This window comes from Leptodactylus fuscus, chromosome 2, assembly GCF_031893055.1.
Source record: "Leptodactylus fuscus isolate aLepFus1 chromosome 2, aLepFus1.hap2, whole genome shotgun sequence".
Lineage (NCBI taxonomy): Eukaryota > Metazoa > Chordata > Amphibia > Anura > Leptodactylidae > Leptodactylus > Leptodactylus fuscus.
Window position 1 is genome coordinate 162,887,197 of NC_134266.1, and position 25,756 is coordinate 162,912,952.

The following is a 25,756-nucleotide window of genomic DNA, read 5'->3' on the forward strand; positions in this document are numbered from 1 at the left end:
TGCATTTACTAGAGTCATATTCCACAGCAGAATAACACACATTGGGACAGATTTTTTAAGACTGGCACAGGTAACCATTGAAGAGGCTCCAATTGATTCATAAATCAGCCAGATAGGAAATCTACGTCAGTTAGAACTATTGTAGATTCCCATTATAACTCACACCAGAAAATGAGCGATATTAATAAATATACTGAAAACTATCGGAAAGGGATTGATAGATCTCCTCCACTGTGACTGCAGCTGGGTGTTATTGTTCACAGAAGTGATGTTCCCTCCACAGACAGGTTTCATTTAAAAGGAGTCTGTCAGCAGAACTCAGACCCACAGATAGATAGGTTAGGGCCACCTGATTCAAATCAAACGCTTTCCACTTGTGAATTGGTGGAGTTAGTGGAGTTATTCGGGCAGATTTATGAAGACTAGTGCTAACCCTGAGTTGGCGGAGGCTCCACCCCCTATAAGACAAGGTGCACCTTCTGCCATACTTTGAGCCTGGAGGGTAATGGACACCAACTCATAGATTACATTTCCACATCATTTAGGCTGGCTGGCGCCCCACGTGGCGTAAACACTGCAGTTTGCCTGTGGAGGAAACACATTGGAAAAAAAACAATCCACCAAAATCTCCACTTTGCGGTAAAATACGTGCAGCAGACAAGCTGCGATTTCTAAAAAAATAAAGTTACGGTTATGGAAATTGCAGCATGTCAATATACCTATGGAAATGTCGGCGGTTTCCCTATAGGCATAATATAGAAATAAAATATAACAGATGCAGAAAGACCACAGAGGAATCCTCTGCAAATTTTTTGTAAAAAGTGGTCTGACATAAGGCTAAGCCCCCACATAGCATCCTGCAGCAAAAAAGCGCCGAGGGAAAAACCGTGGCGGCAACACATCGCAGCCCCCCCCCCCCCCCCAAGTGCTTTTTTGTTGCGGAATGCTACGTGGGGCTTTAGCCTTATGTGAGATTTCTGGCATAAATGCTAACTTATTTGCATCAAACTCTGATTTGCACAAAAGATTTGAGATCTTTCATGACTTGTATGCCAGAAAATTAACTCTTTAGAGCAATGAGGGTGTTGCCATTGCTACATTTGTAATAGAGGAACCAAGTCACAATCAAACACTTTTTGAGTCAGATGACCCTAACATCTAATGCCTAATTGTAGGGCTGGTTGATATGCTGATTCCTGTTGACGGACTCCCCTTAAATGTTATATCTGCAGTCTGTACTCCCTGTATTTTCTTTGCAAAAACGAGAAAACAACAAAAGCTTTTGCCAAAATTCATACTTTCCTAACGTTCCTTGCAAAGACCACTCTGTCTTGGCACCAAATTTAGGAAAATTAACTTTTCCTTGTATGCCGTTTATCCAGGATAAGATGGAGGGATTAATTGTGAATTGCTAACGGAAACCATGATTAACCCTAGATTCACCAACTGAGTTTCACCCATGATTTTCCAACCCAATCATCATGCCGAGAGAGGGACTCCTAGCATAATAGTTATCTATGAAGCTAGGAGTCCATGTCTCCAAGCAACAAACTGTCCCCTACTAATACATTTAAGGACAATATGTCACTGGGAGGCAGATGCTCCTAGCAGCAAACAGAACTATTATGCTAGGAGCCCCTCTCCAGGCATGATGTTCAGGTCAGTAAATCCCCGAACACGTGTTTATCTAGATTCATGTGAATCTTGGGTACGGCTGAGGTCACACAATGAAAAAAAGTGGTGTTTTTTTGTTGGAGATTTTGCTGTGGCCTTTTTAGGGAAAGCCAAAATTGGCTTAAAAAGGAATGAAAAGAAATATAAAAGGAAACTTTTAGGGTTCGTTCACATCTGTTTTTGTATTCTGTCCAGGGAGAGTCCACATGGAGACCCCCCTGAAGGAATACAAACGCAATTACAAGTAGAGATGAGCGAGTACTGTGCGGATCAGTCGATCCGAACAGCACGCATGCATTGAAATGAATGGACGTAGCCGGCACGCGGGGGGCTAAGCGGCCAGCCGGCGTCAAAGCCGAAGTACCAGGTGCTTCCATTCATTTCAATGCGTGCGTGCTGTTCGGATCGGCTGATCCAAACAGTACTCTCTCATCTCTAATTACAAGCACTGTGCTGTAAAAGCACACGGACCCCATAGACTATAATGGGGTCCGTGTTCTTGCCGCACACGAATCATGTCCATTAGGCTAAATTCCTATGTTGATGAAAAGCTACTTTGAGGAAAAACTACTTTTTTGGTTGCAGATTTTGCTGCATCTTTTTGAGCCAAAGCCTATAGTGGCTACAAAAGGAATGGGAAATATAAAGGAAGTTCTTATACTTCACTTATTCTATGTGTTCATTCCATACCTGGCTTTGGCTCAAAAAATCTGCAACCAAAAAAGTAGCTTTTCTGTAACATGTGGCCTTTGGCTAAGGCCCCACATTGCGGCAATATAGCATTTATGGCTTCCGTGGAAACGTAGTAGAAAAAAAACAATGCATTTTACAGTACATGCAAAGTAAATGAGACTATGTTAATCTCATCAGCTTTTACTGTTGCAAATTTTGCTACAGTTTTTTATTTTTATTTAAAGGTCTTCATAAGAAATGGAAAACCTATAGGAATTACTTATACTTTTACCTTCTCATCAATCCACTCCTGGCTTTGACATAAAAGACGCAGCAAAATCTGCAACAAAAAAAAGTGCTGCGTTTTCGCACGTCTTGGAACGCAGCTGAATAATGCTGTGTTTCCACAATGCGTTTTTTCCACAACGTTTGTAATTATGTTTTTCTCTGCGGTTTTCTTCCCTTACTAAATCTGTAGGGAAAATGCAGGTAAAACTGACATGCTGTGTTTTTCAAAAACTTTCTCTCGCTATGTGTGGAAAAGAATAGCTAGAATTTAATTTACTTTGCTGGTACTGGAGCTCAACCAATCATCACTTGGGCGCTGTTCATATCATGGGTGTTTTCTGGCTAATTTTTGTTTTTAAAGGTCTGTTAGTTCTGTTAATGGATTAAAAGTACACCCATATACTTTTAGCAGTGTTTTGAGTGATTTCTGAGGGAGCTCCTAGCATCTTCTGCATTTGTTTATTTAGTGTTCGTTTCTTTCTATGTAGTTTCCTGTGCACCTTCCAGGCTAGCTCCCTGTCAATGGTCCCCCCCCACTCACTCTGTTATAACCCCCTCCCTGTCTGCATAGCTAAGCTATCCCACCACTATTAGCATCAGCCCCCCCCCCCCCATCTTCCTAGCTAAGCTAGCTATCCCTCCCACTACCAAGTCTCTCCCCAACCCTGCATCATAGTTACCAATCTTCCGCTCTGGAAGATGGCTCCTCCTTTTCTCCTTCACTGCGCACAGGCTGGAGTCACTCCGTACAGACTGGAAGTACCTGAGAGGCCCGCCCAGTAAAGATGGAGTGCCATCTCTACTGCGCATGTCTCACAGACGCAGTGTCTCCAGCCTCCAACAAGCGTTTGAAGAGAGGAAGAGGGGAGGAGCCGTTCCTGGACAGGAAGGCTGGTAAGTAATAATGGGGGGGGGGGGGGAGGGAGAGTACTAGAAACATTCCGTTTATCAGAAAGTGTCCCTGGGTCATGGCTAATAATATATATTTTTTTAATACAAGTAAATTATGTGGGGGGAGCGGGTTTAGTTTAAGGATTAATTTGCATTTTGTCCCAGAGAACCCCTTTAATCATCTGTTTAACGGATCAGTTTTACTGATTTGAAAAACTGATACTAAAAACGGATGGATACTGATGTCCACGCATCTACATACAGTCAATGTTAAATGAAAATGTATCCGTTTCTGTCCTGTATAGCATTTCCTACTTTGTTGTCCTACACAACCCCCCCCCCCCCCCCCCCGAAACAAACACATGTAAAAAGCAAGGCTAATTACACTCCATGGACAGCCATGACCATTGACTCTGCAAACATACATCAGTTTCCATCCATTTTTAGCACCATTTTTTATTTTTATGATCATCTACATCACATGGATGATCAAAAACATGATGTGAATGGTAACTCTACTCAGGCCACTGGTCACATGGCTATGCTGCAACCTACACCCTTACAAATGACTGGGACTGAGCTGCAATACCAAGTGAAGCCACGATTCAATCTAAGGTGCTGTGCTTGATAAGCAGGGATGGGGCTGCAGTGCTTGTGCAATGTGTTCAGTGGTGAAATTGAAGTTGTGAAATCCCCACCAATCTGACACTGATGACCTATTGTAATGGTAGGTCATCAATATAATTCCGGAAAACTCTTTCAATGGCTATGCAGTAAATGCAGAACATAGCTACAGTAGTACGACAGGGACTAAGAATTCACATTGCATTATATGTGCCATCATATCATGGTATAAGGAAAATATGTATCTTCATACAGTCTGTTTGGCACTCACTGGAACACTGCAACAGAAATGAGGATGTAACAATTGTATTTAGACAACTACGGTAGAGTGAATAAAACTGTAGGACACATTTCCTCTGGGGGAGGGGGCTGGGAAAATTAAGCTACAGTTTGGTCAATACTAAGAGTATACATACTCCAGCAGGGAGTCCATGGGAACGGCTTTGTCTTAAAGATGGGACTAAAGAAACAGACAATATTAACCACAACTTGTATTGGACAAGGAAGTTCAGGAACTCTACAGTACAGAAACAACTGAAAACATAAAACCTGCACAGCGGAAAACATGTTTATGTTTCTGAAAAAGAAAACTAGGTTGGACTTTATTCACACAAAAGTCAAAAATGCCTGTCACACTGACGGCTTTAAAATACATAGATTACAAAAATGGCTGTTCACACTTCTGTTTATATGATGGTCTCTTTTGACGGACAGTCAGAATATAGAAATATTGTCCTATTTTCTATCATTATTCTGTAAATGGACATAGAGAGAACCTGTCAGCTTGTTTTGGGACACTGAACCACCCACAGGTCCTTATAGACCGGAGTTTAGAGTCCCAAATCACCCTGTTTTAATGTTGTCGGTGCCCATATTTGAAAAAAACATTTAGGCCTCATGCACATAACCAGGTTTTTTTTCTAAGAACATAGTGGGACTACAAAAATGTGTATGGCCCCATTCACCATGTGCAGTCAGGACCTACTCTGTGCACAACAGTCACAAGATCACCGAGACGTTTTACGGAGCTGGTCCTATTGTAATGTCCACTATTTTGGCAAAGTAGAAGAATGGCAGACAGAATGTTCCCCTATGCATCCTTCCTGTGAATGAAGTGCTAGTGTGCTTGTGTGATGCCACATTGCAGTTCCATAGCCATGAATAGAGCACCATTCATACTGGCGCTTCAGTCACAAGGAGGAGGCATGGGGGACTTTCAGTTCCCTGTTGATCTGAACGCTAGATGTCCCAGGAGTCGAATCCCCAGCGATGTGATACTAATTCCCTATGGATAAGTGTCTAATGGGACAATCCCTTTAAGTTTAAAAGAAGATTCAATGGGGCATATTTACCAATACCAAATAGTCTTCATTTTCTGTGTTGACTGAAAGCCATTTTTTCATTGCAGTTGATCTATAAAGCTGGCACAAGTGCTTTGATAAATATGCCTCAATGTAATTAAAAATGAAAATATTCTATATTTATTACTGAGTTCTGCAATAAATATCTAAAAATATATATCTGTAAGTATATGTAAAGTATATATATTATACATACTGTGCATGTACCTTTTATACATGCATTACTTATTTTGAGAAAGATGGGACTTCATTTTACCGTGTTTGTCTCCCTTTTGTTTCTCCAGAGCTTCCAGTTCTCTCCTACTTGAAGAGGCCCTATTGAGTCTTGTCAATGGAGCCTTTCTGAGCACTCTGTACTGTTGTTATGGAAACTTTAAAGAGTGGGATTGCAATGTTTTAAAGGAAGCTGAACATGATGATGTCTTGGAAGAAGTATCAGTGATACCATAAAACTCAAGCTGTATCCTAGCTTATAAGAACATGGCATCGGTGACAATATGTGGTTACTGCAAGGCATTTCACATTAAAACAGAAAACCTGCTTGGGCAGGAAATAAAAGAAGGAATACGAATTCTATGACATTACAATAACATAATATGTGAATTGTATATAATAAAGTTGCAGACTTTGTAATAAATGGGAATGAACAAAGACAACACAATATAGACTGCCTAGCAAGAGATTATTCATACTTTATAAGAGGACACAATTGCCAATAATACAGGAAAGTCAATTCCTTTAGCTAGCAATATTGGTCAGGAAATTTAAGCCAAGAAAAAATGACTACCTTACAATCTCTAAAGCTTGATATATGCAGAGAATTACAGAACCATCATTTTAAAGAAGACCTTTCATTGATTTGGGCACAGGCAGTTCTATATACTGCTGGAAAGCCGAAAGTGCGCTGAATTCAACGCACTGTCGGCTTTCCCGATCTGTGCCCCGGGGTAAAGCGCTATCGGTCACGGTACCATAGCTCTTCACAGTCAGAAGGGCGTTCCTGACAGTCAGTCAGGTACGTCCTTCTTCAAAGCAGCGCCTATCACGCTGTACAGTGTGAGCGGGGAGGAACGCCCCCTCCCTCTGCTCACAGTGCTCGTCCATAGAAGAGTATTATCAGGAGGGGAGGGGACGTTCCTCCCCGCTCACACTGTACAGCGCGATAGGCGTTGCTGTGGAGAAGGACGTTCCTGACTGACTGTCAGGAACGCCCTTCTGACTGTAAAGAGCTACGGTACCGGCACCGATAGCTTTTTACCCAGGGCACAGATCGGGAAAGCCGACAGTGCGCTGAATTCAGCGCACTGTCGGTTTTCCAGCAGTATATAGAACTGTCTGTGCCCAAATCAATGAAAGGTCCTCTTTAAGTGTTAAACAAGTAACATCAGGACAGCTGAAATTAAAGTGGCTGTATGGGGTTAAAAGAGACATGTCCCCTTTCTCCAAGAATCAGCACCAAACTTGTCCACAGGTTGTGTAGCTCAACCCCATTGAAGTAAATTATTTACCACTACAATGTAATATGTATGCGCTGAACTAATATATTCAGAATGAAACGCAACTATGTATGAACAGATACTTACTTAGCTCCTCTCGATGTCTTTCAGTCTCTGCAAAGTATTGACGCAGCTCCTCTGTTATCTCCATGTTGCTCATGTCACATTCGATTCCTTCCCCATCAGAATCGGTGGACACAACCTCTTCTTGTTCCATTTCAGACTCCTCTTCTTTAGAGCATGAAACCTTTAAACAGGGGCGATCCCTATGTGGCTGCACAGCTTGTTTCTGTGGCCTGGCATAGAAAGATTGATAAGAGGACTCCCCTCCTTCCCAATCTGTATAGCGAGTATTATGGAAGGTTTCAGCCATGTACCAGGGAGGATAACATGTAGATGCCACTGCCATTCTGTATGCCCTCTTATGCCTGTACAACCACTGCATTGCTTGACCGTAATGCTTCCAGTACCTGGAATATACCCGTCCAGCGTACCAGGGCTCAGAAGCTTGAAGGTGTAAGCTTGCCTAGGAATACAGAGACAGTAGTTAAAGAAAAAAAAAACAAGAAAAATTATATGGTCCTGTGCACACCTACAGGATAACACACCCCTAAATGAATGCATTATGTCAGGTTTCATTAGTTCCATCAAGTCAAAATAAAGACACTAATAATGGTACTGCACAGTCACAAGGTCTCAACTTGCTTCCAGGTTGGTGGAATATTTCTCACTGGCATCCACTGAGCAAAGTTTTGGAGGACATTAGCTCCCCCAAATGACTTTATCGAGAACCTGTGACATAGTATAAAGCAAGAAGAAACGACCAAACTGAAGTATAGATCTGTGGGAAAAGATTAAATTAAATCTCAGATCTTTCTATGCTAAGAAGTCAAGGGTTGACAACCCTGTATGCAGTAATAGAGGGCAGGTTGTACATCACGGATTCACAACCTCCCCTCTACAACTGTACACACCGAGATAAACTATAGTAAATCAGCCCAGCCACAGGAGGCTATCCCTCCTGTTGAAGGAAAGTGTAGAAGCCACCCTATAAGGTACTGCCATTAGTTTGATATTGATTTTCTTGCTCACAGACTCCCTTTAGGCTAAGGCCCCACGTGGTGTCCCGCAGAAAAAAAGCACTGCGGGAAAAACCGCGGCAACAACGCATTGCAGTTCTTGCCGCAGCGCTTTAGACAGAAAGTTTGCAGAGGTTTCCTCTGCTGACTTTCTAATTCAATTATACCTATAGGGAAACTGCTGGCGTTTCAGTAGGTATAATTGACATGCTGCGATTTCCAAAACCAGGCTGATTCTGGAAATTGGTGCGTGTCCGCACCACGGTTTTTACCGCAAAGTGGGCATGGGATTCGCTAGAACCTCATGCACTTTGCTCTGACTGCAAAATGTCGCAATTTTTTTCTGCAGTGTTTACGCCACGTGGGGGCTCCGGCCTAAAGCTCACTTTTTGGTAAAGTGGCACACAGGACACAAAGTAACACTTTTTGGCACTAAATTGGCTTTGCACCAAAAACTTTTCTATACCAAAAAACTGGGTTAGACATTTGATACATTCCCCCCATAGAGTAATGGACATTTTGCAACATAAATCTGAATAGCCCCAGCCTAATTGGGCAGATCTATGACAGGACTATGTGGGATTGTTTTAATAGACCACAATGAGATGTATAACACAACTGCAGAAATCTGTAGAACACATTGCTATGTTTGAAAAAAATGATTTAGCAAACATTTCATTTTAAATAATTTGACAAAAATATTCAGATGTAACAGCTCTCAAGGGACTTGAACGCTACGCGTTTCCTCAAATCGGCAGATGTCAGACACTATGTTTTATATAACATGTCAGGGTTGTAAGAATGAGACAAGTATAACTTTAACTTCCCATACATTCACACAGGCCAAACAGCCAAAGTAAACATCCTACATAACACTTGGGATTGCTATAAAAACCCTAAAACACATCTGCTTCAGCAGCTGTCCAGCAGTGTTTAACATACATGAAGAAAATGTGGAATATCAAACTATAAAAACTATTCCGCTAACATTTACAGGCTGTATATTCATATAAAGAACTTTACAGTGCTGAATGATATAGAGAGTTCTAAAGAATATACAACTATAGATGCTATTCACACGGGAGGATGGCGAGACATGGACTCTGTGGGAAAACTGTCCTTTACATCCGGCCGTACATGGTTCCGGACTACAAAACCTCCACCCCCGGTGTGTAATAGCGGCAGCTCTTCTCATAGGCCTTAAGGGTAGATAACTAAATGATGATTTGTGATACAAACACAGCAATAAAATCCATATGTGCACAATGGGAAATGGATAATCTTTCCCTATATGTACTGCTGGGCAAGGACCAACATCCTGCTCTCACTGCATAGGGACGCCTTGTTTGTTGATTCTATTACATGTAATTAGTAAGGCCCCAAATACATTCCGGCAAAGTCGGCTAAACCCGAATGATGATGATGTGGGAGAGGGGGTGAGGGGTTGGACATGTTGAATTTCAACATCTGATGCTTCCCATTCAAAACACAAGCATGCTCGGCTGAGCATATCACCATACTCACCATTTTGATAACTTGTTTTACTCAGTTGTCAAGAATCTACAGAAAGGAAAGAAAGCAAAGGTAAAGCTTTACATCTAAATAAAATTAGGAAGCAATAATTACATTTGGATAGGAGACTTTTTGTTCTTTACTTATTTTGCATTTTATTTTTACTCTGAAAACTAAACTTGATACATCAGGAAATGAAAGTGTTGCACATTGCGTAAAATCCTTCAGTTATTCCTTGTGGTCCATAGTTTCCAACCCTACCACCTAAAAGTGGTACTGCACTCCAGAAAAGAAACTTGGAGCACAATGGCTGGGTTTCCATATGCTCTAGGCCTGTGGTGGTGGACCTATGGCATGCATGCCAGAGGGGGCACTCAGAACACTCTCTGTTGGCAAGCTAATGCACATACAGCTGGAAACTGCCAGTTTAGGCTGCGGGTACACAGCTTACACTGACAGAAAAGTCTGACCTCTGCACTGACACAGGCGTGATGATGTCATCCACCTGCACCTGGAAGAAGGAGGTTCCTGACTGATCTTTGTGGGAAGTAAGGTAATTAGCATATCATGCTGTGTGGGATCCCACTGTGGAGCATATTATACAGTGTGGGGACCAATGTGGAGCATATTATACTGTGTGTGGGCCATTGTGTGTATCTCTTTTAAAACAAAAGATGTTAATGTATGAGTTGCATATGTTGTTTTATATACCGCGAGAAATGCTAACTGCACAGAATTCAGATTACTGTCAGCTTTCCTCGTACATGGCCCGATGCTGGAGATATCAATGCCGTTAATTTTGGCACTGATATCTTGTAATTGTCAGAAGGGCGTTCCTCACTGTCTAGCATCATTGCTGGATTGTGAGGAATGCCCCCCACCGGCAGTACTTGTCCACAGATTTGTACTGGGTGGAAAGGGGGGTTCCTCAGTTTTTAGCCTTTTCCATACAGTTGGAAAAAAGTTATAGTCATCTACAAATCCTGCAAATAAACATATACCACACAGTATACGTGTGTGTATATGTGGTATTTATACACCATATGTCTATGGAATGGCACATAGTACTTCAGAGGCATCAGACAAGAAATCCTGCTGATGTATACCTGCTGGGCACACTGCAAATACAATGCCCTTTATAAGATAAACATGCTGGAGTCTTTGGCCAGATCTTAAAATACACAACTACCTTAGCGAAAACCAGGATAGGGACAGAACAGAAAGTTAACCTGATATAGTGAAAATTGTGCAATGGTTTAAGTGGGCTGACTAGCAAATGCAAAACAACTTGTCTTGAATACAATACAGCTCAATGCTGCAATTGTGCCCAGCTCTGAATAGCACAGACACTGAATTCATTATACATTGTAACTCATCCCAGAAGAGATTACGGCTTTTGTGCATCAAGATCAAGGTCTTGTGTAGCACAGGGTACCCTTTATCATGTGTGTCCAGAAACATTACCGTACAAAGAACCAAATCTCAGATAAGAAATGGTCAGAGCATTCTGCAAGCGACTGGCTTTCCTTAAAAAAAAGGAACGAAGCATGGATTCTGCAATTCACCTTGACAGCAGCCATAACATATCATGATGTAAAATGTACATTCCAGATTTTCAATATGAAGACAGATGCACACAGGGCTCCTGGTGTTATACTTCCGTCTACTTTATCACAGGTCTTGGCTTATTTCCTAACTCCATCTCTATTTCTTGGCATGGTTTATTTGGCTGTCTGCCCTCACGGCTGCTTCTGACCACTGGATCTTGAAACATATTCCAGCATCTTAGCTCCATATTTTATCAAAATGGTCTTGTCTTCCTTGCTGCTAGCACTGAAGAATAAATTCACATACAGCACTTTACCAGTAAAATACTGAGCTAAAGCCAAGAATGGCTACAAAAGGAATGGGAAATACATAGGAAGATCTTATACTTCTACCTTCTGCTCAATCCATTCCTGGCTTTGGCTCAAAAAACCCCGACAAAAAAAAGCTGCATTTCCGCAACGTGGGACCTCAACCTTAAAATAGTCATCGCTGCTTATCACATTGGCGTTTAGTGTGCCGGTCTTAATCCATGCCTCTGCTGGCATGGATGGCATCAGCACTATTGAATTCTCCAGCCTCTTAATAATTCTGCCACATCTCCAGAGGTTCTGAAATCAAGTGAGGGTCCATAAGCATTAAACGGGTTTTCCCAAGAACATAATCTTTAATTTAGTAGATCGTGGGGGTCGGACTGTTGAAATCCCCACCGATCAGGAGAAGAGAGGAATGAGCGCGCCAGAGATAGCCAGGTAAGATGACTGTCCCCATAATCAATGTAAATATTGAATCAGAAAACGTATGGCTGGCATAGTATGGGTACAGATCCACTGTTCTATCAGCCACAAATAAATATAGATTTTTATATTGTTTGGTTAGTAAAAGTGATCAATACACTAGACACATATGGGGGAATTTAGGCTTCCATCTCCTAAAATGAGTTTCTCACATCTATTTAACTGACTACACATCCATAAGATGTCACCGATTGAAGTTCTGGGTCCGACACCCGGAATCCTGTGACTCAGCTGTCTGAAGTACAGCACTGTGCATCACAAGTACTGAACAGCCTGCAGCACTCACACTAACTCTGCAGCCTCTTTGGAAAGGGGTAATTTAGAATGGAAAACCCTTTTAAAAATTCTGGCACATCATGGGAGATCTCCTTGTCAGACATGAATTTTAGCAAATCTGTCAGACCAAAGCGTCCTTGTCCTGGCCTGCCTTGGTTCCCACCCACTTTTCTCAAAAGTGGTGAGCATGTTGGAAAGTGTACAAAATGGTGCATTTTTTGGTGCAACTAACTAGGTGTCAAAACTGTGCCACTTTTGCAAACGAAAATTGGCATGAACAAACTAGTAAATTTCCCCCCAAAGAGTCTGCGTTAGTGTTCCACTTAAATAGGAGAGTCAGAGCACCCACAACTACCGCTAAGAAGAATATGCCCAGTGAGCAGTGCGGCACCCCAGGAAATAGCTGGTTTACAGATGTCCTGACAGTCGGACCCCCACCGATATAACCCTGGAAAGCTGGATAACCCCTTAAAAGTAGCATTCTTAAGCTACCTTCATTTATAGTTTTTCCACAGCATTATTTAAAGGTGTTGTCTAGGCTAAAATTTTATTTCTTTATTAATTAGGCTAAGAGAGGTGAAAAAAATAAAAGGAAACCATATTAATCTGTCCCCGATGCTCTGTTGCCTCCCCATGTGGTCCAGTTCTGATGTTCTGTTGTTGTCATTGAGTGGAAGTACTTGCCGCATGGCACGCCACAGGGAACAGCACTACCTGGGACGTCCTGGCTCCCTTGCATGAGGCCACTGAATGGCCTCAGCAGTCATGTGACTGCTGAGGCCAATCAGCAGCCTCAGCGGAAGAGAGCCAGGATGGTACAGCCAGCAAGAAATTCAACAGCAAGAAGGCAGCCAAGCTGCAGGACTGGACCGCCCTGGGAGGACACCGGAGCAATAGGCAAAGGAGAGTATTTAACCTCCCCTGGCCTAATTAGAAAGTATTGTTTAGCCTGGACAATCTGTATTTATAATTTCTTATTGATTAACCTGTTACATCTGCCCACAGCATTTTTACTGATTTTTTTTTTTTATTTGCTGTAAAAAAAACAAACACACATTTGATAAATCCAATAGATTTAGTTTGACAAGATAACCACATCCACTTTCCCACCCACTTTCCTAAGTGATATAAAAAAACCACTATTTTTTTTCACTAATAAGTACAAAAAGTTGTGGGAATTCACAAACTCCCCTTGTATGAGTCTAGTGCATTCACTTCTTTCTCATATTAGTATTTTTGTGACATTATGGCTAATAGGAGAGTATACTTGTTCCCATACAATGCTGCTCTTAAAGGGGTATTTCGGTTAGAACAAGTTACCCCCTATCCACAGTATTGGGGGTAATTTGCTGATCGCTGGGACTTACTCGGCAAGCTCTGGTGGTCCCCATTCAAATGAATGGAGCAGTGTGTGTTGTAAAACCAGACGATCTGGTCGTAACTGGGATGCAAAACAACTTGGTTCTCACGAACAGTGGGAGTCTCATTAGGATGGATGAAGTCATAGGATTATGAGGATCAATTCGCACTGCACGAGGCGATACAAACATGGTAAGGGTCTAAGTTTCAAGAGTAGTGCTCCATGGAGCTGATGGCTCACCCCCTGTACACAAACTGCTTCATCTGCATAAGACTTTAACCACATGAGGACCGCCGTACGTAAATTTACGGCCTCATGTGCTGGTACCTAAAGACCGGACTATTGCCGAAATACGTCCGGCCTTTAGGTACCTTTCTGGCGGGGGGAGGGGTGCGGGGGTTACTAACACCTAACCCCTTCCTCCATAACGTCCAGTCGGAACTGAGTCCGACTGGACGTGTTAACCCTTTCGATCGCGCCGTCAAACATCACGGCGCGATCGAAAGGGATCCGCCGACAGGTTAACCCGATCGGCACCCCCCGCGGCGAGATCGGGGGGTGTCGATGTCAGTACAAGGTAGTCTGGGGTCTGGCCAGTGACCCCAGACTACCGGAGCCCCCACATACCTGGTGATCCTGCCAGGCGGTGGAGGAAGTGAGCGATGTGTCTCACTTCCTCTGCAGCTTACAGGACACGAGCAGGCTCATGTCCTGCTCGTGTCCTGTCTGCTACTGTGTAGAATCAGCTGATGCTTTCATCAAAGCATCAACTGATTCAAGTGTCCTAAAGGGACACATGAAAAAGTAAAAAAAAAGTTAAAAAAAAAAAAAAAAAGTGTATGAAAAAAGTAATAAAGTTCTAAAGTCCAAAAATCCCTTTTTTCTATACAAAATGAATTATATAAAAAAAGCACTAAAAATTAAAAAAAGCAATGCATATTTGGTATCGTCGCGTCCGTAACAACCTGTACAATAAAACTGAAATAATATTTAATGTACACGGTGAACGTCGGAAAAAAAACCCGGAAAAAACTCGCCGGAAATAATGATTTTTTGCCATCTCATCCTACAAAATATGCTATAAAAAGTGATCAAAAAGTCATATTCACCCCACAACAGTGCCAATAAAAAGCGCACATTTTCCCGCAAAAAATAAGCCCTCAACCAACACTGTCAACCGAAAAATAAAAATGTTAAGTCTCTCAGAAGATGGCGATGCAAAAAACATTGATTTATGTCCCCATATGTGTTTTTGTTCTGCAGACTTAGTATCGCATAAAAAAATAATATAAATGAGGTATCGCCGTAACCGTACCGACCCGCAGAATAAAGATAATATGTTACTTATGCTGTACGCTGCATGGCGAAAAATTTAAAATGTAAAACTCAATGCAGGATTGATTTTTTTTTTTTTAATCCAGCAAGAAAGAGTTAATAAAATGTAATCAGTAAGTTGTAGGCACCCAAAGATGGTGTCATTACAAAATGCATCTCATCCTGCAAACAACAAGCCCTTATATGGCCATGTCACCAGAAAAATAAAGAAAATATAGCATCTAGCAATGTCAAGGCAAAACCCCCCAAAAATCGCCAAATTATTAGAACACAACTGGCTGCGGCAGGTAGGGAATATATAAGCTGTGCGAGCGAATATCAGGGGACACCCCAGATTTACAGCTTATGAGCGAAAAAACACCAGAAGTGACCCCCAAAGTGACCCACAGAGTGACTCCCCCAATCATAGGAGCTACTGGGACATAGTAGGGAATTTGGTGTCTGCAATGTTCTCCGCACAGCTTATATATTCCCTCTTCGCCATCCGCTGTGCAGTCACGCCTGCAATACTAATACTCACTACACCCCCTGATAAATTCTTTGAGGGGTGCAGTTTTCAAAATGGGGTCACTCCTGTGGGGAATCCACTTTTCTGGTACCTTACAGGCTCTACAAACATGACATGGCGTCCAGATACCAAACATCAAAATCCAAAAGCCGCATCGCACTCCTTCGCTTCTGCGCCCAAACTGCAGTTTATGACACATGTATGACACTGGTGTACCCGTTATATCGGACGTAATGTCATATGTGGGTATAAACTGATATTAGGGCACAGCTGGATGCAAAAGGGAAGAAGGGTTATTGGGTTTTTGGAGCACAGACGGTTTGGTTTTTGGATGCCATGACACTTTTGTAGATCTGAAACGCCAGTAAAGTGGAATCCCCTGTTATGTGACCTTATTTTGGAAACTACACCCCTGAAGGATTTCTCCAGGGGTACAGAGAGCATTTTTAACCTCCAAGTGTTGCTATAACTTATTATCCATAAATGAATACGAAGCTGATTGTGAGAGGTGAAAATGACAATTTTTCCAGGAATACGTCATTTCAGTGCGTAATATGTTGTGCCCGCCTTGTATCAGAGATGAACGCTCTAAAAGCTGTTGTGCCCGGGATACCCGCTTACCAGTTTTTGGAGTGTCTCTGCTGATATAAGTTGGGCACAACATATCGGGCACTAAAATGGCGAATCTCTGGAAATTTTTCATTTTTAACTTCTCATTATCAGCTGTGATTTCATTTCTGGAAACTAAATAAATGCAACACTCAAGGGTTAAAAATTCTCGCTACTCCATTTGATAAATCCCATCAGTGGGCTAGTGTCCAAAATGGGGTGACATGTCTGCGGATTCCACTTTATTGGCAATTCAGGGGCTTTGCAAAAGTGGCATGGTGTCCTAAAACCAAACTGTGCTCCAAAAACCAAAATAGCGCTCCTTCCCTTCTGTGCCTGGCTGTGCCCAAACAGCCATTTATACCCACATATGGCATTAAGTCCGTTATCCGGGGTACACCAGTGTCATACATGTGGGCATACACCGCTATTTGGGTACCCAGCAGGGCGCAGATGTGAAGGAGTGATATGTGCTTTTGGAGTGCAGATTTATATTCTTTGTTTTTGGACACCACGTCACATTTGCAGAGGCCCTAAAATTGTCCCTACAAAATGGGGTCACTTCTTGGTGAATTCCAGTTTACTGTCACCTGTGTAGTTTCTAAAATGGGGTGTTTCCATTGTATTGATACTTTAGGGGCTCAGCTAATGCGACATGGCACCTGAGAACTATTCCAGCCACATCTGCTTTCTAAAAGCCAAATAGCGCTCTTTCCATTCTGAGCCCCACCGTATACCCATACAGCAGATTATGGCCACATATGGGGTATTGCCGTGTTAAGAAGAAATTGTGTAACAAACTCTGGGGGGCTTTTAATTCTTCAGCTACTTGCAAAATTAAAAATATGGCGCTAAATGGACGATTAATTGGAAAAAAAAGTAATTTTTCATTTTTACGTCCCATTGTTAATAAAATCTGTGAATCAGCTGTGAGGCCAAAATGCTCACCAAACCCCTAGATAAATTCTATGAGGGGTGTAGTTTCCAAAATGGGGTCACTTTTAGGGGGTTTCCACTTTATTGGTACACTAGGGGCTCTGCAAATGCGACATGGCACCTGAAAAATAATCCAGCAAAATCTGCCCTTCAAAAGCCAAATAGCGCTCTTTCCATTCTGAGCCCCGCCATGTTCCCATACAGTAGATTATGGCCACATATGGGGCATTTCTGTGTTCAGGAGAAATTGTGTAACGAACTTTAGGGAGCTTTTTTTCCTTTATCCTCTTGTGAAAATGAAAGATTTGGGGCTAAATTGACAGTTTGTTGGAAAAAAAGTAAATTTTCATTTTCATGTCCCAATGTTAATAAAATCTGTGAAACAGCTGTAGGGTCAAAATGCTCACTCTACCCTTTGATATGTTCTGTGGGGGGTGTAGTTTCCAAAATGGGGTCACTTTTAGGGGGTTTCCACTGTATTGGTTCTCTAGGGGCTCTGCAAATGTGACATGGCACCTAAAAATTATTCCAGCAAAATCTGCCATCCAAAAGCCAAATAGCGCTCCTTCCATTCTGAGCCCCGCCATGTTCCCATACAGCAGAATATGGCCACATATGGGGTATTGCCATGTTCAGGATAAATTGTTTAACAAACTTTGGGGGGCTTTTACTCCTTTAACCCCTTGTGAAAATGAAAACTTTGGGGATAAAGTGACATTTTAGTAATTTTTCTTTTACACATTCCAACGTTAGTAAAATCTGTGAAACAACTGTACAGTCTAAATGCTGACTATACCCCTTGATGAATTCCGTGAGGGGTGTAGATTCTAAAATGGGGTCACTTTTGGGGGGTTTCCATTGTTTTGGTACGCTAAGGGCTCTGCAAATGTGACATGGTGCCTGAAAATTATTCCAGCAAAATATGCTGTTCAAACACCCAGTGTCACTCCTTCCCTTTCGTGCACTGCCGTGTGCCCAAAAATCAGTTTACACCCACATGTGGGGTATTTCTGTGCACGGGAGAAATTGCATAACAAAATGTGAGATGCATTTTCTCCTTTAACCCTTTGTGAATGTGTTAATTTTAGGTCTAAATGAATGTATTAGTGAAAAAAAATGAAATGTCTAAATTTGACCTCCATATTATTTTTATTCTTATGAAATGCTTAAAGGGTTAACAAACATCCCAAATGCTGTTTTGAATAATTTGAGGGGTGTAGTTTTGAAAATGGGGTGATTTATGGGGGTTTCTATTATATAGGCCTTTATAATTCCTTTCAGAACTGAAGTGTTCCCTAAAAAATTAGTTTGAGGAATTTTCTTGTAAATCTGGAAAATCGCTGTTACACTTGTAAGCCTTGTAACATCCAAAATGAATTAAAAGACGATCAAAAGATGATGCCAATATAAAGCAGAGATATGGGAGATAATATTTATTCATGTATTTGGATGGTATGACTATCTGCCTGAAAAGCAGAGAATTTCACATTTTGAAAATTGCAATTTTTTCCAAATTTCCATCAAATTTGCTAGTTTTTTTTATAAATAAATACAAAAATATTGATTAGTGTTTACCACTAACATGAAGTATAATGTGTTACGAAAAAACAATTTCAAAATCACTTGTGTAAGTTAAAGCGTCTCAAAGTTATTGCCATTTAAAGTGACACATGTCAGTTTTGAAAAAAGAGGCCCGGTCCTTAATGTACTTCTGGGCCTGGTCCTTAACCGGTTAAAATTGATTTTCTCTGATTCTATAAGTGACATAAAAAGTATGTTGTTTATCACTATAATGTGCTTTTTAACATGTTGGAAACAGTTGAATATGCACCGGGGAGGTATTAGAGTCCCTTTAAATAGGAGAGCGCAGTCTGATGACAAAATATTAAAAGGATAGATTCCCTTTAACTTTCCTTGTCAAGATACCTGTCAAACTACTCACCCTCCTTGCAGACAGGCAGGTGTGCACCTTGTAATAATCTGTAGCAAGCAATGTCTGATCCATTGCCAGAGATTAAAATCTTCAATGACAGTCTAGAAATAAAGCGACTGACAATACTATAATGTACATAGTCACATGTCTGAAGTGTAGGTATTCAGTGGAAGAATAGGTTTCTCAGTCATAGTGAAATGTATACATGAATAACGCGTCTAACCCACCATCAATATAGAAGAGCATTACTACAGCGTCATCCATCAGAAAAACTACCCAGGATACAAGTAAATAATACTTCCATTAAGATTTCATTGAAGACCCCTAATGTGGATTCTCTCTGGAGTGTCACATGGAAAAGGACAAAAACTAGTTTATGTAATACAAATCTATTTGTTATAAAACCCTGCATTATTAGCTCTAGATTTTCTCTAAAAGGCTGCGGCTGTAAAGATACTATTGCGCAAGGCCAGTGGAGATCTGGTTTCAGATAGAAAACTGTCCACAGACTTTAGAAATGCCAAATCAAAGAGGTACATTGAAGCTATAACATGCAGAAATAAAGTGTTATTTAAGAGCGAGGTCCCAGCAAAAATAAGCTAAAGGCTGAGACTGAACAAGTTTCCCCACCAGTAATTTATAACCTCAGGGGCGGCTTTTAATTACAGAAAATGAGATTACAGATGGTTTATATGGGGTGTGGGCCGCTCTCTTCTAGTCAGATTGGTCCTCTATCACCATCTAGTGGAACAGGGAAGTATTACATAACGCTGTGTAGATTGTGGGGATAACGTCTATCCTTAGGGAGAGACCACCTTCTCAGTGTGTGGAGACTTATACAGCCAGAGTTGCTCCATGGCAAGGGAACATGGGAAGAATATGCAAATCTGTCTCCCAAGATGTAAACAGGGAGACAGCTGTGTAGTCTTCCAGACATGTTATATAGCAGAGCTCTATGAGAAATCTGACCTGTAAACTAGAAATAATGTGCCAAATGCTGGAGCTAGGATTTATAAACACCCACACGCTATAATGCTGGCCAATGAAGATTTGTATATAGTGACATATGCAACATAACTTGTGTCAGTACGGAGAATGTGGATGCTGCGAAATATGTTTATGCTTATATAAACAGGTTTTTGGGTTTTTTCTAAACAGCTGAGGTAAAAATCAATATAAACACAACAATATTGCTTACATTTTTTGCTCTTGTTTTTCTCGCTTTTTCCATTTCACGAAAAATGTCTATATTTAGGCCAAGGCCCCACAGGACGTAAATGCCATGACTTGCGGCATTTTACAGTCAGGGCAAAGAGGGTCCACTGTGTGGTAAAAACCATGGTGCAGACATGTCGCGATTTCCAAAACTGGCATGTCAATTATACCTATGGAAATGCTGGCAGTATCCCCATACGTATAATTGAAACAGAAAGTCTTTTTTTTTTTTTAATTTTCTATATCAGTATGTGTTTTGTTTTTGGAGTATGGGAGGAAATCCACGCAAACACAGGGAGATCATACAAACTCCTTGCAGATGTTGTCCTTGGCAGTATTTGAAACCAGGACTCCAGCGCTGCAAGGCTGCAGTGCTAACCACTGAACCACCGTGTTGCCCCCTGAAACAGAAAGTCTGCAGAGGAAACCTCTGCAAATTTTCCCTGTCTAAGGCTAAGGCCCCACGGGCCGTATCCACAGCACTAAAGTGCTGCAGGAAGAACCGCCGCGTGAACGCATTGCAGTTCTTTCCGCAGTGCTTTAAAGAGAAAGTTCACAGAGTTTTCCTCTGCGGACTGTCTCTTAACATTATATCTACAGGAAAACCGCTGGCGTTTCCGTAGATATATTTGACATGCTGCGATTTGCAAAGCCGCAACGGCTTTGCAAGTCCGAGCGTGTCCGCGCTGCGATCTTTTCCGCAAAGTGGGGATGGGAATCGCATGGATTCCGCCCCCAAATCTGGAGCAGATTCCTCCCAAATCTGCCTCCAAATCTCTGTCTTTTCAATGGAAGGCAGAGATCGCAGCAGGACACGGAAAAAAGAAGCATCCTGCTTGATCTTGGCGCAGATTCTACCCGCAGCTCGAGACTCCCTCCTGATTAGGCCCATTCATCTGATGCCTAATCAGGAGCAGGATGCCGCGACAGAATGCTGATGCACTGCAACGGCATCACATTGCGGCTAGCCGTGCGAAAAAGCTGGCGGCGGAAAAAGAAGAGGGGTGAATAAAAATCTTTCCACAAATTAGTTTTACCGGTGTTATACAGAAGCAATAAAGCTCGCGAGTGTATTCCCTGCACAGGTTAAAGGGGCTCTATCAGCAAAATTATGCTGTATGAGCCCCACATATGCGTGAATAGCCTTTAAAAAGGCTATTCAGGAACCTCTAATCTTATTTTAACCCCCTCCCCCGTTTTAAAATAAAACCATAAAAACAAATATGCAGATTTCCTGCACTGCTACTACCTGAGCGGTTCCCCACAATATATAAACAAAAAATCTATAGCCACCTGTCCCTGGTGCTCCGTTGCCTCCCAATGCGGTCTGGTCCTACTGCTCCGGTGTTTTCTTGCTGTGATAGTCCTGGGTCCAGTCAGTGACCTAAGGAAAGGGCATGGGATGTCACATGCAGTGATGTCCTGTGTCCTTTGCTGAGACCGCTGATTGGCCTCAGCAGTCACGTGTGGTGGGGACTTCTGCCACAAATATACAATGGAGAAGCAGAACTGGACCACGCTGGGAGACACTAGAGCACCAGGAACAGGGGAGTATGTTTAAAGGAAATCTATCATTAGAATCCCCTTTTGAGGTAATGCCACATTGGAATAGCCTTAAGAAAGGCTATTCATGCCCTAACTTTATAATTCTGTTCCGTGTTGCCGTTCCATTGACATTCCAGTTTTTCCCCTGTGCTGCCTGTAGGCTCTACGGTGACGCCTCAATCTTCTTCAGCCGCGCCTCTCCGCTGCGTCCTCCGTTTCGCTGTTGTCGGGCCAAGCCTGCGTTCAGGATGGGAATCTCGCGCATGCTCAGTCGGCTTTGCCATCGGCTTGGGGCAGAGCCGATCGTGCTTGTCTATTCGACCATTTTACTGTGGCCGCTTACAGGAACAGTACGCCCCTGTGCTGTCTGGAGACTCATTTGCATACCAGGAAAAACTGAAATATCAACGGAATGGCGGCGCGGAGCAGAATTATAAAGGTAGGGAACGAATAGCGTTTCTTTAGGGTATTCTGACGTGGTATTACCTCAAAAAGAGATTCTAATGATAGTATCCTTTTAAAGAGAACCTTTTACCACCTGGGGCACATGCGGTTGTATATACCGCTAGAAAGCTGACAGTGTGCTGAATTCAGAGTGTGGAAAGCCCCCCCCCCCCCATAGTACAGCACTATAGGCGCTACTGCGAGGAACGGTGTTCCTGACTCTGACGGTGAAGATCTACGGTACCAGTACTGATCGCTCTTCACTGGGGGCACAGAACATGAAAGCCGGGGGCACTGACTTTGGCTTTCTAGCGGTATATAAAACCGCATGTGCCCCAGGTAGTGAAAGGTCCTCTTTAACCTTCCCTGGCTTGAGATAGATATGCTTCTCCTGGACAACCCCTTTAAGCATGTACATCATGAGTGTTCCTCACAAATACTCTAAACGTATATGACAAAGTAAACATTCCATGAGCCTGCGTTTACTGTGAGCGGCCATGCCAGCTCCTATATGCATGTATACTCACTACAACAGACATGCCCTACCTCTGCAGCAACGCTCCTATAAGAGGCACAGACTTCCATGATCCCTGCAGCCCCGCCTATTGCTGAGGGCAACCCATAGGGTAGCAGTGCACGAGCAACCACTCACCGAAAGCCTATGGCAGCTGCTAAGTGTTACTGTTCTAAAGGACCTGTGATGACATCATGAGCACGTGACCAGCCTCATGTGGAGGAGTTCTAGACTCCAGGGACTGACGGCTCTCTGCAGTTTTGTCTCCAGTTCCCTGTAGCTCTTCCTTGAGCATACATCAGTACATTATAAATCCTGGCGAGCTAAAGGACCTTTTGGTGATGTCATGAGCACGTGATCAGTCATGTGTGTAGGAGGAGTAAGGGAGAATAATATCATTGTGAGAAGTAGTCAGATAACATCCAACCTCTGTCAGCAGGTTACAGCTCAGCTAAGAAATATACAACACAAACCTGGCATACTTGCTTTACACCATAGTTCTATGGGCTTTAGACACTCTTTATCAGTTTGTGCACAAGTCTTGGTGAAAAGTGTGTGTGGTTTAATATGCTAAACCATAAACCAGAAATTGTGCCAAAATTTCATACATAACGCATACCTCTCAACCGTCCTGATTTCCGCGGGACATTCACGATTTCAGTGTCCTGTCCCACGGTCCTGGTCGGCGGGAGGTATGTCCCAGTTTCAACTCAGATCTGCGTCCGGACGCAACTACAGCAAGGAGCTGTCACAGCTCAGCTCCTTGCTTTGCCGCGGTGCTCCGGCCTGTGGATGTGTAGGCGCAAAGTGATGAAGTCACATCGCGCCTACAACTCTGTTAGTGAGACTGCGGAGAGAGATGCCGGGGAGCGTTGGAAGGTGAGTATAAGGGTGCATTCACACTTCGGATACGCTGACTGATTCTGAACGTTAAAACACGTTCAGAATCAGTGCGTATAAAGCAGATCCCATTCATTTCAATGAAGCAGTATGCATAGCGTGCCACACATTTTGCCCCTCTTTCAGTTCTTCAAAATTTGGGAGGTATGCATAACACCAATTTTTCGTGCCCAAATTTTATCAGAAACCAAGCCAAAAAAGTGATTTAAAGTTAGACTAGACAGTGTAAAAGTGCAGCAGATTTATCAAACAGCATCTGGAGAAGATTAAAGAGGACCTTTCACGCACATGCTGTGTAATACACCGCTAGAAAACCAACAGTGCGTAGAATTCAGCACTATGTTCCCCTGATGAAGAGCTATTGGTGCCGGGAGCGTAGGTCTTCAGTGTCAGAAGGGCATTTCTGACAGTCTGTGAGGAACATATAGTTAAACATATACTTGTATATCCTTTAGAAAGGCTATTCCACACCTATCTTTTGTATGTAAATCGCCTCAGTGGTTTTTGAATGAGCCCATTTTTATTCATTTGCTAATTAATCTCCAGCGTGCACCCTGGAAGTCTCAGTGAGCACCCTTTGCTAGTCTGAGAGCAGGGAGATGAGTCATCATCATCAGCCTCTCTGCTCTTACACACACATAGTGAATAGCAGAGGGTGCTTGCTGAGACTTCCAGGGTGCACACTGGAGAGTATTTAGTATATGAATAAAAACTGGCTCATTCAAAAACTACTGAAGGGATTTACATACATAAGGTAGGTGTGGAATAGCCTTCCTAAAGGCTATGCAAGCATGTGCTTAGTTAAAAATGACTTTTCCTTTAAAAGCATGGGCTGCACATGGGGATGTACCCCGTGTGCCGCATGTGCATGGGCTGTGCTTCTGCGGCTCCTTTCATTAAATGAATAGGAGCCACAGAAGCACGGGCTGCAAAATAGGACAGGAATATGACCTGTCCTATCTGATGCAACCCGGACTGTCAGCCCACACACGGGAATGTGAAAATCATGGTTGTGTATACTGTACCAAAGAAAATAATGAATCAGTGTGCAACACGTGAATTACATGGATAGCACACTGACCCACACCATGGTCGTATGCAAGTGGTCTAAGGGTACATTCACACTTCGGATACGCTCAGCTCATTCTGAGCATAAAACACGTTCAGAATGAGCGCGTACAAAGCAGATCCCATTCATTTCTATGGGAGCCGGCATACCTGCAACCAATAGGGAAAAAAGCAGCCCATTCATTTCTATGAGGAGCGCACTTATGCCGGCTCCCATAGAAATTAATGGGATCTGCTTTGTACGCGCTCATTCTGAACGTGTTTTACGCTCAGAATGGGCTGAGCGTATCCGAAGTGTGAATGCACCCTAAGGGGGCATTCACACGGAGTAACGCCGGGCGTGTAACACAGCCGTACACGCCAGCGTTATGGCAGACTGCCGAACACTTCACATTCACTTCAATGGGAGCGCTCGTAACAGCGGCAGTCTGCCGTAACGCCGGCATGTACAGCTTTGATACACGCCTGGCGTTACTCCGTGTGAATGCCCCCTTAGAGTGTCTAGGTCAAGAGTAGGCAGCCCTTTTATACGATGATCAGATTTAAATTTAAAAAATCACAGATGAGGTCCTTAGAGTGCAGCGCAATAACTGTAAGGCTGACGACCCCTATACCAAAGTCATATAACACAAACCATAACCCAGAAGTGCTGCTACACGATGCTTCAGGACACATGCGCTTCCTGCTATTTCCTGGGACTCACCTGAACTTTCCCTTTAGAAGCAATGAAAGTCTATATGCAGCTCCCAATTAGTGTATAGTTAATACATAGTATAATAGCAGTTTTGTTTCGGCTGGTGGACGAGTGCCACCCCCTCAGGGACTCTGACATGCCAGAGAAATATGTCTCAAGAGTAACACGCGTGCCAGGGGTTACCAACCCCAGATCTAGTGTAACTTTGCACTTTGTAACCTTTACCTTATCTGCCCCTGCATGGTTTACAGACACACTCACAGCTTTACTAGGACAGATTTACTAATTGTGTCTAACTTTTAGACCAGCTAAACAGACAAGACAGTTTTTACATGCACCAATTTATCAAAGTGTCTAACATTTTACCTACACACATAGCCGGGCACTGCTTAGTATGCTTTACAAACCTAGCACTGTACCGTATTGTATGCCTTAAAGGGAGTCTGGTTCGGTGGCAGACTCCTTTCAAGTTAGTTTCAC

General features: G+C 42.7%; 1 protein-coding gene across 3 annotated transcripts in view; it reads right to left on the reverse strand.

Annotated features, from left to right (window-relative positions):
* The window catches only part of GEMIN8 (gem nuclear organelle associated protein 8), a 41,680-nt gene that overhangs the window by 4,858 nt on the left and 11,066 nt on the right, over positions 1 to 25,756 (reverse strand). Inside the window, exons 1-3 of one of the 3 annotated variants that reach the window (XM_075264983.1) lie at positions 22,753 to 22,859; positions 9,610 to 9,645; positions 7,094 to 7,532 (exon numbers count right to left, since the gene is read on the reverse strand). In XM_075264983.1, the coding sequence (XP_075121084.1) occupies positions 7,094 to 7,532; positions 9,610 to 9,612 (442 nt within the window). In that variant the 5' untranslated portion in view covers positions 9,613 to 9,645; positions 22,753 to 22,859. Of the gene's footprint in view, positions 1 to 7,093; positions 7,533 to 9,609; positions 9,646 to 22,646; positions 22,860 to 25,756 lie in introns of those variants that run through there. The other 2 variants (XM_075264982.1, XM_075264984.1) reach the window with 2 other exon arrangements.